The sequence below is a fragment of the Dama dama genome, chromosome X (genome assembly GCF_033118175.1).
Source record: "Dama dama isolate Ldn47 chromosome X, ASM3311817v1, whole genome shotgun sequence".
Classification (NCBI taxonomy): Eukaryota; Metazoa; Chordata; class Mammalia; order Artiodactyla; family Cervidae; genus Dama; species Dama dama.
The window spans coordinates 129,431,925-129,444,752 of record NC_083714.1 but is presented as its reverse complement, the minus strand read 5'-3'; the positions used below and the strand labels follow the sequence as shown (position 1 = coordinate 129,444,752).

General features: G+C 41.8%; 1 protein-coding gene across 3 annotated transcripts in view; it reads right to left on the bottom strand.

Annotated features, from left to right (window-relative positions):
• The window catches only part of PCYT1B (phosphate cytidylyltransferase 1B, choline), a 147,839-nt gene that overhangs the window by 75,884 nt on the left and 59,127 nt on the right, over positions 1-12,828 (bottom strand). For 2 of the 3 annotated variants that reach the window (XM_061136216.1, XM_061136215.1), the window contains exon 2: positions 9,747-9,846. In XM_061136216.1, coding sequence (XP_060992199.1) covers positions 9,747-9,846 — 100 coding nt within the window. Of the gene's footprint in view, positions 1-9,746; positions 9,847-10,338; positions 10,556-12,828 lie in introns of those variants that run through there. The other variant, XM_061136217.1, reaches the window with a different exon arrangement.

Genomic DNA, 12,828 nt, shown 5'->3' with positions numbered 1-12,828 from the left:
CCAGGCTCAGATTCCTCACCCATGGAAATTATGACATAATGAATATGCATTGTTTTAAGCCACTAGATCTGTGGTAATACATTAAATATCATAGAAACTGAATACAATGGCAGGATAGATTTCCTCCCTACAGATTATTATGCTTTTTGAAAAGTACTTAAGGTAAATTCCTGTTTATCCTAAATGACCACAGCAAGGTAGATCAGATAAATGTGATGTTCTGGCAAAATGCAAATCTGTATACAACTCATAAATTGCAATATCTCAAATAATTTATTAATAAATATGACAAACTACATGTAAAACCAAAATGATGCTGAATATTTTCTTGAAGATCATGGATACAAATAATTACCACGGTACACTACTGTGGGTAAAATCTGATTATTTTAACTACCTAGATCTTACATTCCAAATTTCTGTAAGCTATTCAGCATCTTAAAGTAGAGGGAACAGTAAAGAGGGCTGTACTTAACACACATCTCACACCATTTACAAAAATTAACTCAAAATGGATCATAAACCTAAATGCATAGCTAAAACTATAAAATTTCTAGAAGACCTGAGAAAACCAAAAAGATACATGTACCCCAATGTTCACTGCAGCATTATTTATAATATCTAGGACATGGAAGCAACCTAGATGTCCATCGACAGGTGAATGGATAAAGAAGATGTGGTACATATATACAATGGAGTATCATTCAGCCATAAAAAAGAACAAAATTGGGTCATTTGTATTGTCGTGGATAAACCTAGAGTCTCTGTCATACAGAGTGAAGTTAGAAAGAGAAAAATAAATATCATATATTAACATCCACTGGATCATCGAAAAAGCAAGACATTTCCAGAAAAACATCTACTTACTGCTGCTTTATTGACTACGCCAAAGCCTTTGACTGTGTGGATCACAACAAGCTGTGGAAAATTACTCAAGAGATGGGAATACGAGACCACCTGACCTGCCTCTTGAGAAATCTGTATGCAGGTCAGGAAGCAATAGTTTTTTTTTTTAATTTATTTATTTTAATTGGAGGCTAATTACTTTACTATATTGTAGTGGTTTTTGCCATACATTGACATGAATTAGCAACAATAAATGTTAGAACTGGACATGGAACAACAGACTGGTTCCAAATAGGAAAAGGAGTACGTCAAGGCTGTATACTGTCACCCTGCTTATTTAACTTATATGCAGAGTACATCATGTGAAATGCCAGGCTGGATGAAGCACAAGTTGGAATCAAGACTGCCAGGAGAAATATCAATAACCTCAGATATGCAGATGACACCACCCTTATGGCAGAAAGTGAAGAAGAACTAAAGAGCCTCTTGATGAAAGTGAAAGAGAAGAGTGAAAAAGCTCGCTTAAAATTCAACATTCAGAAAACTAAGATCATGGTATCTGGTCCCATCACTTCATGGCAAATAGATGGGGAAACAATGGAAACAGTGAGAGACTTTATGTTTTGGGGCTCCAAAATTACTGCAGATGGTGACTGCAGCCGTGAAATTAAAAGACGCTTGCTCCCTGGAAGAAAAGTTATGACCAACCTAGATAGCATATTAAAAAGCAGAGACATTACTTTGCCAACAAAGGTCTGTTTAGTCAAGGCTACGGTTTTTCCAGTAGTCATGTATGGATGTGAGAGTTGGACTATAAAGAAAACTGAGCGCCACAGAATTGATGCTTTTGAACTGTGGTGTTGGAGAAGACTCTTGAGGGTTCCTTGAACTGCAAGGAGATCCAACCAGTCCATCCTAAAGGAGATCAGTCCTGGGTGTTCATTGGAAGGACTGATGCTGAAGCTGAAACTCCAATACTTTGGCCACCTGATGCGAAGAGCTGACTCATTTGAAAAGACCCCGATGCTGGGAAAGATTGAGGGCAGGAGCAGAAGGGGACAACAGAGGATGAGATGGTTGGATGGCATCACCGACTCAATGGACATGAGTTTGGGTAGGCTCCAGGAGTTGGCGATGGGCAGGGAGGCCTGGCGCGCTGCGGTGCATGTGTATACCGGGGATATGTGTGTGCCTAGAGCTGATTCACTTTGTTGTACAGCAGAAATTAATACAACATCATAAAACAATTATATTCCAATTTTTAAAAAATAAATAAAATTTCTAGAAGAAAAAAATCTTAGTGACTGAGTTTGGAAAAAATTTCTTAAATAGGAACCAAAAAGGACACACTATAAAACCAAAAAAAATTTATATATTAAACCTTATTTAAAATCTGTATTCTTCAAAAGACATATTTACAAATATGAAAAGGCAGGTCTTCGGGAGAAAATATTTGGAAAATATGTATTTGAGACTTGTATCTGGAATATATAAAGAACCCTCAAAACTCAATACTAAGATAAACAACTTTTTTAAAAGAGCAAAAAAATTTCAACAGCCATTTTGCCAAAGAAAGTAGAGGATAGCAAATAAGGGCATGAAAAGATCCTCAACCCCATTAGTCATTAGGGAAACACAAATTAAGGTCACCCTGAGATATTACTTCCTACTCATTAGAGTGGCTAAAAATTTCAAAAATTATTGACCATACCAAGTGTTGGGGAGGATATAGAGCAAATGGAACTCTCATACACTGCTGATGGGAATGTATAATGGCACAAATGCATTGGAAAGCAGTTTGGCAGTTGGTTAAAAAGTTAAATATATACACACCATATGGCCAGATAGGAGGCAATCATCAACTGCATTACATGTGAATTCACATTTTTGCAGGGCATGTTATGGGGTTTCTTGATATTGTTTCAGATTCAGGCAACAATAAAAGGGTGATTATTCATTTTTTCTTATGGCTCTTTAAAAGGAGCTTGTTAACAACGCCTTAAAAGTACATTTGGGGTACTTCCCTGGTGACCCAGTGGTTAAGAGTCTGCCTGTCAATGCAGGGAACATGGATTCAATCCCTGCTCTGGGAAGATTCCACATGCCACAGGATAACCAAGCCCATGCACCACAAAACCTACTAAAGCTCGCGAGCTCTGGAGCCTGTGCTCCGCAACAAGAGAAGCCACTGCAATGAGAAACCCACACACCACAACTAGAGTAGCCCCCACTCGCCACAACTAGAGAAAAGCTGTGTGCAGCAACAAAGACCCAGTGTAGCCAAAAATAATAAACATAATGAATAAACAAATTATTTTTTTAAAGTACACATGGATTTACAAAGCATATGTATTTCACTTAATCTTTCCATCAATTCTGTGAAGTAGGTAGGGGAGAAAGGACTTACTATCTATCCTCTCTCATAGAGGGACAAATGAAAGCTTAGTAAAGCTGAGGAGCTTACCCAGCATCATACAACTGACTTAAGACACGAAAATGTGATATATATAATATGACAGAGTTTGAGTGCAACCCAAACTCAAGTGTTCGTCTAACTCATGATGCCTCCTAGAAAACTACATGCCAATACTGAGTCTTTTAAAAAGAGAAAGATAGACTATTACTGAATGCCCAGTAATTATCTTTAGTATTGTTTTTATGTACAACTGATGTACAAAAAAGGTGGCAAAAAATTAAACTTTTAAAGTCTAATAGTTTCCTATCTATGAAGTATATATAGTTTTTTTTTTAAATGTTTATTTTATTTACTCATCTTGGCTGCCTCGGGTCTAGTTGTGACATGAGGGTTTAATTGCTCCCTGGCATGTGGGATCTTAGTTCCCAGACCAGGGATTGAACCTGCATTCCCTATCCTGCAAAGCAGGTTCTTAACCACTGGACCACCAGGGAAGTTCCTATAAAGTTTACATAGTTTTATATAAACTTTATCATTTTCTTCTACTTATAGGCAGTGATGCTTTCAGTCAATGATCAACATTTGCTTTTTAAAATACATTAAAGTTGAAAAAGAGTACATCTAAAGAAAAATTAAGTAAATTATAGTACAGGTGACACATAAATAAGGCAAAATTCATTAAGGTGGCTCTTGAAATATGTATTTTGAAAGCTTTATACATATCACCATATGAACAGAACAATGCAAATTCCCTTTTTGTGAAGGAAAGTAAGAAATCAGAACTGAGTTTCCCTTAGTCAGCTTTACTGAAAAGGAACCTATGAAACAATCATTTGGACTTGTCCTTTATCTCCAGCAGAGGACTGATTCTTTATGTCTCAGGATACGTACTAATAAACCTTGGAGGGTCATAGCTTCACAGCTGGACAAGTTCAGCTAAGATTAAAGGTGCCAGATTCACTCAACAACAACAAAAAACAACCCAATCAAAAAATGAGCAGACCTAAACAGACATTTCTCTGAAGAAGACATACAGATGGCCAAAACCACATGAAAAGATGCTTAACGTATCTAATTATTAAAGAAATGCAAATCAAAACTACAGTGAGGTATTACCTCACACCAGTCAGAATGGCCATCATTAAAAAGTCTGTAAATAAGAAATGGTGGAAAGGGTGTGGAGGAAAGGGAACCATTTTACATAGATGGGAATGTAAACTGGTGCAGCCACTATAGAGAACAGTATTTTTACCTCCAAAAGGTAAAAATAGAATCACTGTATCATCCAGCAATCCCACTCCTAGGCATATACCCAGATAAAACTGCATTTCAAAAAGACACATACACCACTATGTTCACAACAGCACCATCTGCAATAGCCAAGACATGGAGACAACCTAAATGCCTGGTGACAGACGAATGGACAAAGAAGATGTGGTACATATATATGATAGAATATTATGCAGCCATCAAAAAGATGCCATTTAGAAAAAAAAAACAAACAATGCCATCGATGTCATAAAAAAAAATGCCATTTGCAGCAACATGGATGGACCTGGAGATCATCATACTAAGCGATGGAAGTCAGAAAGAAAAAGATAAAAACCTTGTGATATCACTTAAATGTGGAAACTAAAATACAATACAAATCAACACATCTACAAAAACAGACTCACAGATATAAAGAAGACTTGCAGTTGCCAAGGGGAATGAGCAGGGGAGGGAAGGAATGGGAGTTTGAGATTAGCAGAGGCAAACTGTTAGATATAGTATGGATAAATGAGAAGGTCCTATTGTGTTGCACAGGTAACTAAATTTAATACCCTGTGACAAACCATAATGGAAAAGAATATAAAAAAGAATATATGTGTATGTATAACTGAGCCACTTTGCTGTACAGAAAAAAACTTACACAACATTGTAAATCAACCATACTTCAATAATTTTTTATAATGTGCTAGTTCCAACTGTCCTACTGTGCTCCTTCTCTTAAGGTTCCTCACCCTCTGACCTTACAGATGAGGTCCAGGAGCTAAAAGCTATGAGCAGCCTCTCTGAGAATTTATACACCAGCCCCTGTTTGGGTAGACCTAAGCCTGTGAAACATAAAGTAGGCAATTGTATGAAGTCATAAAATAGGCTAGTGAAGGAGTTAGTGAAAGACTTTAGTTGCAACTATAATCCTGAAACACACTGTAAAACCCCAATACAAGTCTCTTTCCTCTTTTTGACGGGATGTTCAAGACAGCACCACAGAAGGGTGCTTACTAGTCTTGAAAATTACCAAACACTTCAAAAAGGTAATGACGTTTTTCTTGGTTTCTTAAACAATAGTCAAATAGCAAGATATTTTAAAAATATCTGTGAGCCCCTCTAGTAACAATCCAATGCAACAACTATTCTTTAGGTAACTACCACAATACTTGCTCCAACCACTAACAGCAGTTACTCTTAAGCAGTGGTTCTAGCAGTATAGTCCCAGGACAGGCATTACCCAGGAACTTGTTAGAGATGCAAATACTCAAGCCTCACCCAGACCAAAATCTGGGAGAGGGGCCCAGCAGAGGGTTTTAGCAAGGCCTTCAGGGAGTTCTAAGCAAGCTAAAGTTTGAGGACCTCTCTCAGTGACTATCAGAGTGTGGTCTAAGACGAATATGTGCCTTGTAAGTAATTGAAGCACTAACTTCTTGTCACATTTTAACACTGATATTAAAAGTTCTAAGTAGGGCTTCCCCAGTGGTCCAGTGGTAAAGAATCCACCTGCCAGTGCAGGAGGCACAGGTTCAATTGCTGATCCAGGAAGATCCTACAGGCCACGGAGCAACTAAGCCCATGCGCCAGAACTACTGAGCCTGTGCTCCAGAGCCCGAGAGCCACAACTACTGAGTCCACAGGCCACAACTACTGAAGCCCACGTGCCCTAGAGTCTGTGCTATGCTATAAGAGAAGCCTCCACAATAAGAAGCTCACACACTGCAACTACAGAGAAGCCCCCACTTTATGCAACTAGAGAAAAACCTGTGCACATCAATGAAGACCCAGCACAGCCAAAAAAATTTAAAAAAAAATTTTTAAAGATGCTCTAAATAAAGGATTTCCTAACAGAAGTTCCCTTGGCCAGATGCCCACCAAACATCACAAAAGTTCTTCTGGATGACTTCCCAGTATGGTCACCTGAGATAAAAGGGGAGAATTTCTGAGAGTAGTAGTTCACCTTTGCTCCATCTCATCCCTCCTCTAATGACCTGTGTACCACAGAGCCCACCGCACAGGTATTTTAAAATGCACCATCTTATTCTAGCTTGATTCTTAGGCTTTAAACCTCTTGGCGGGACTTCCCTGGTGGTACAGTGGGTAAGAATCCTCCTGCCAATGCAGGAAACACAAGTTTGATCCCTGCTCCAGGAAGATCCCACATTCCATGAAGCAATTAAGCCTGTGTGCTACCACTACTGAACCTGTGCTCTAGAGCTCGTGAGCCCCAACTACTGAGTTCACATGTCCTAGAGCCCATGTTCTGCAACAAGAGAAGCCACTGCAATGAGAAGCCCGTGCACTGTAACCAAGAGCAGCCCCACTCACCACAACCAGAGAAAGCCCGAGTGCAGCAACAAAGACCCAGAGCCACCAAAAATAAAATAAATTATTAAAACAACAACAACAAACAAACGAACACTTGGCAGTTAGCCTACAGGTGCTCAGTCTCACTCAATCAGCCTACAGCAGGTTAAACTCTCTCTGATTCTATTTCCAACTGATGAGCTCCTTTTCTTGTCTCCATCTTTCATTCGTTCAATCATTCATTCACAAAATATTTACTGAGCATACAGTACTTCTCCAGGTACTGGTAAAACAGCAGTGGGCACGGAGATGAGATGGCCCTCCCACTACAGAAGATCGTAGCTTATGTCTTGTTCACACACTCGCCAGCCTCCAGTTCAAAGTCTGAGTACGTTCTCACTGAGCTTCACAGGGCAGCCCATTGCGGTGGACAAAGCAGGGGTATGAGGTGAAAGGGACCTGAGATCGAATCCCAGCTCTACCAGTTGGCTAGGACATTTGACAAGTTACTTTCCAGTTCTCCAAGTGTCACCTGCCTTGTCAGCAAAGAGAGCACAAAAATACCCACCTTAACCAGTTTTTGCAAAGTCTAAATAGAGTACATATAGGGCACAGCACCTAGCAGATGGAGAGCAAGTTCGAATCCCCTTTCCTTTCCCTTAGAAAAGTGGGATCCTTTTCTGCTCGGACCTAAAGCTCATCCTTTAACTTGAAGTCAAGTCTGTTCTCTTCATAACCACTTGGACTTTCATTCCACCTTTTAGATTTATTACTGCATCAGCATTTCTCAGGCTATGGTCTATAGGTCCCCAACTTCAGAATCACCTGGGCTATTTGTTTAAAATGCAGATGCCTGGGCTCCATCCTAGATTTAGGAGTCTGGGAGAGTGAGCAAAACCTCTGCTGCTTACAAACTTACCAGGTGATTATTTGCACACTGGTTTAGCTGCTTGTTCTGCACTATCTCCTCAAGGCTTTTCTTGCCTAAATTTTCACAACAAGTCATTATAAGGACTTCCTTGGTGATCCAGTGGTTAAGAATCCGCCTGTCAACACAGGCAATGTGGGTTCAATCCCTGGTCCGGGAACTAAGATCCCACATGCCACAGGGCAACTAAGCCTGTGCACCACAACTAGAGAGCAGCCCCATTCACCATAACTAGGGAAAGCCCCCACAGCAACAAAGACCCAGGGTGGCCAAAAATAAATAAGTAAATTTAAAAAAAGAAGTCACTACAAAGCCCTCTAACTGTCTGCTCTGCTCCTCATTTCACTCCCTCAAAGCTCTTCTTAAAGGGGCAGCAGAGTGTCATGGCCAACAGATCAAGCTTGAGCACAAACAGGTTTGAGATCCAATCTCAGCTTTAGCACTTACCAGTGGTTCTCAAAGCGTGGTTCCCCAGCAGCAGCCTCACCTGGGAACTTCTTAGAGACGCACATTCTTGGGTCTCACCCCAGCTGGACTGAATCAGGGGGTAAGGCCCAGCCACCTGTGTTTTAATAAGCCCTCTGGGTTATTCTGAGACAGACTCAAATGTGAGAAACACTGCCACTTACTAGCTAAACGATCTTCTGCAGATTCACAGCTTCTCTAAAGTAGCAGTCCCCAACCTTTTTGGCACCAGGAACTGGTTTTGTAGGAGACAATTTTTCCATGGACTGGAGTGGGGATGGTTTGGGGATGATTCAAGTGCATTACATTGATTGTGAGCTTTATTTCTATCATTATTACATCAGCTCCACCTCAGATCATCAGGCGCTAGATCCTGGAGGTTGGGGACCCCTGGTCTAAAGCCTTCACTTCCTCACCTGTGAAATACTAAACATATCAACCACATAGGGTTGTGCTAGTGAAATGACAATAAAGATAAAGAACTTAGTGTACAGTAAGTACTTAATAAATATCTGCTGCTCTTAAGCAAACTGTCCTTTGTCCCATGGATTCTATTACATTTGGGATGTTTATTTTTTGGGCTGGCGAGTGGAAACCATAGCATTATGCCATCTCAAATGGCTCAAGGCTCACCTGCTGGACTAGTCTTATTTTTCACTCCATCCCAATCGACAGGAACACCACTCACTCACTCCCTATCACTGTGCCTTCACTATTCCTCTCTCACTTGCCCACAATATCCTTCCATTTTCTGTGCACAAAGAACCCATCGTACTTTTTCTGAAAGATCAGCTCAGGTCTGGGATTAGGTCTTGCCTGACCGCTTGAAGCCAAATGAATCTGCCCTTCTCAAAACTATCAGCTATCATTTGTATTGCAGGATTTAACCCCTAAGCACATGCATGCAAGCTACTGGTGGGTTTTTATTTCCTATCTAGTTGTCTTGTCTCTTTAATTATAGTGAACGCTCTTAGGAAACAGAGATAGCACCTTACAGTTCTTTTTACATCTCTTCCCTCTCCATCTCTGGTAGGGGCTAAAGGAATGAACAGTAAATTCCTAGAGCAGAGCCAGGGCATACTTGAAGAAACTTCTAAAACACAGACTTTTAAGAATGGTAATAATTACAGTTGCATAGGTTTGTCTATGACTTCACAGTTTTAAAAAAAATGCAATGGTATGTTGTCAAAAAAACCACAATCTAGTTGTCATAAAAAGCCTGCTTAGGAATCCTGGCCCTGTTTGCACATGAGGAAACAGATTCAGACTGTTCTCATGACTCTCCCAGGCAGTAGAAAGTAAAAGAAGAGAGCTGGGGCTCCAACTCCAGTGTCCTGCAACATCTTTTCCTTGGCTACTTTGTTTGGTCCAGTTGATCGCCATCGGCATTTACCCTTCCCCGCCCTGTGCGATCACCTCTAGATGCATGTCTCCAATTTGAAGCGAGAGCTGCTCACATAATGATGGGCCTTTCTGCCACTTGAGATGTCAGGACAGGGCCCGTCCGGAGATTAAGTAGTACAGCCTCACCTGGTGTCCCTAAGCGGGCTTGAGCAATAGTCAGTTTCTCATGGGGTGCTTGGCACTGACAACTGGTTTCATCTGCAAATGGGGCAGGTGCAGTCAGGGTCTAGAAGGAAAAAAGAGAAAGGGAGTAAATTTAGTCTGACAGCCTTGGCTTTAGCACTCACTTCCCCTAAGTTTTATTTCTGTTGGCTACATGTGGATGATTAAGTAGAAGATATCCACTCAGTCTTTCAGAGAAATATCGTACTGTTAGAAAGAAAAACAGGGGTATTGTTCATGAAGGCTTTTTTGTTTTTGCCCTGACTGATGCTTCAGCAATAAGCTCTCCAGCATGTACTATCTGCCAGGTACCAGACGTGCTCTGGACATGGTCTCTCCCCCAGGCCCTGCAATACCCTACGATGGCTAGACACTGCTCTCCTCCTATAGGCATTGTCCTACAGCGCAGGACGATATCATCTCTGCATCACAGAAAAGGAAACTGAGGCTTAGCAGGATTAAGGAACATGCCAAGTCATGCCCCCTGGAAAGGCATGATGCTCAGCTTGGAGCACTTCACAAACAACCAGGGCAGACTTCAAACATTCAGACTTACCCACACCCGGGGGTACTCGGCTGGAAGGAATGCCATGGTCAGGAGTGTGGCAGACATCTGTATTTCACACACAGCGGCCTGGCCAATCACAAACTCTGACGTCTCTTTAGCGCAAAGGCCCAAGCGGTTATCTGTGCCCGGAGAGGGCCTAAAAGCCCAGCGTTTCTGGCGGGCTGCAGATAACTGCTCCTCTCTGGTTGTTCCAACAGCCACTAACGGCTGGAGGCCCCGCCCCAGGCAGCTCGGGCTGGGGCTCTGGGGAGCGCTGTCAGAGAGATGTAGTCACTTGGAAGCCTGCCCAGGAAGTGGCTCTGCATTTTTGAGTCAGCCTCTTAAAATGAAAACCTCACTCTCTCTAGACAGAGGAAGACAAAGTGAGCCGTATTTCTGTAAACAAGGGGCAAGTGCAATCCAGAATCCATCTGTTGTCTTTGAACTATGTCCTTACCGTGGTCATCGCTACCTCATCTTCAATATTTTTAAAGCTGAAGGTGACGAGTCACTGTGAATGTTACTCATATTGCTGCATGAATTATTTCTTAGAGATAGACACAGGTGTTCCTTAACTTGGGAAGACTAAAGAATGATCCACACATGTAAAGGGGGCTGTGAGACTGCCATTCATTCACTCATTCACTTATATACATGTCAGGTGCCATCTGAGAACTGGAGGTAGAAGCATAGATAAGACCAGTCCCCATTCTGGAGGGACCCCCATGCTCCACTGACCTGCCCCTATCCTCACCCCATAGTTGCACCTTTCGCCCTGGGAGCTGGAGTCCTGCCCTAAAGTTGCCTGGAGACCTCTCAGTTGCCTGAGGCTTTCTTAACGCCCACCCTTCCATTCAGGGCTCTGAAAGCAAATCAAGACTTGAGACATGGATTTGGGAAATTTGAGTCTCTTACTGCTTCCCTTTGAGATACATTAAGGTGACCTTGTAGGCCATGATGGACCAGGGCAGTATTTGTGAAGGAACAGAGGGATGCAGGTGCAGGGATGAGAGCAGAGGCTCTGTAGCCACAAAATGGGGGTTCAAATTCCTTTTTTAGCACTTAAAGGCTCTGTGTTCTAATTTGACTCTCCTGGTTGAAAGGAACAGATACTACAGCTAACTCAAGAGATGATTACTTTACAGCTATCCTGGCACACAAACTGTGGGGGGAAAGAGGTAAGGGGCAGCACCTGGCCCCAGAGTGCTCTCCATTGACCTGGCTGCTCTCTGCATGTCCGTCTTTCTGTCCCACTCAGATTATTCTGTTTCCTTCCACTACATTCAAGTCTCTGCCTTCTCCTTCCTCATAAACTTCAGCTTGAATATGGCCCATTGCAGCTTCCTCAGTCTCCCTGCCCGAAACTTTTTTCAACAGCTTTGGGTTGAGCCTTTCAGTCCCAGCTCCTCCTCCTACCCACTTTCTGCTTCTTTCCATGCTTCCCAATTCAAAATCCTAATGGAAGATCAACTTGACCAAGTTCATCTTTTCAAACCAGGCCACAACCAGGATTGGCTGGCACTCAGTCAGGTGCCACCTGGGGCCCAATGGCTGGAGTTAGTGAAGGGAAGAGGATTAGTGAGGGAGGTCATGGGTAGCCTGTCAAGGCCTCTTTAGCAGGAGCTGCCTTTGGGATAAGAAATGTATCTGACTTTGGGGACATGCCTGCAATGCAGGTAGACCCAGGTTTGATCCCTGGGTGGGGAAGATCCCCTGGAGGAGGGTATGGCAACCCACTCGAGTATTCTTGCCTGGGAAATCCCATGGACAGAGGAGCCTGGTGGGCTACAGTCCATGGGGTCGCGAAGAGTCTGACACAACTGAGTGACTAACACTTTCACTGGTGGTTAAGAATCCATGCTGCATGCTTCCAATGCAGGGTGTCCTGGTCAGGGAATTAAGATCCTGCGGGATGGAACTAAGATCCAGTGCAGCCAAACAAATATATTTTAAGAAGAAAAGTATCTGACTTTGTGTATTCTTAAAAGGAAGCTCCTCAACATAGTTGAAACTCACTTTTATCTGTAAAATGGGTACCTATCTTACAGGGGTGTTGTGAAAAATAGGGGTCGGGTATGTAAAGGACCTGGTACTCAATGACTTGGAGCCATTTTTAGTGCTTCTAGCTTCTATTAGTGTTCGCTGTTATATATCATAGTATATAGTACTATATATTATGATTAATTATATCTATTGTATAGTTCCCCATTGAAACAAGCAAACTGACTCATGAATGAACTTTTAGGACACAACCCAAATAGACAAATGAATTGGCAAATGGGGTTAACTTACATTAATGATTCATTAACCTTCAATGTATGTGGCCAGTGAATCTTTTTTACATGATCTAAAATAAATTACTAATTGGAGATCTTTTATGTGCAAGTCACAAACTTTATTAAAGATATAAGGTGTTGCTGTTTCCAAGAAAAGTATCAATATATTTTAGAGGGTGTGAAATCTGGTAATTAGAGTTGTAAAGCAACAGTAGTTACTCAA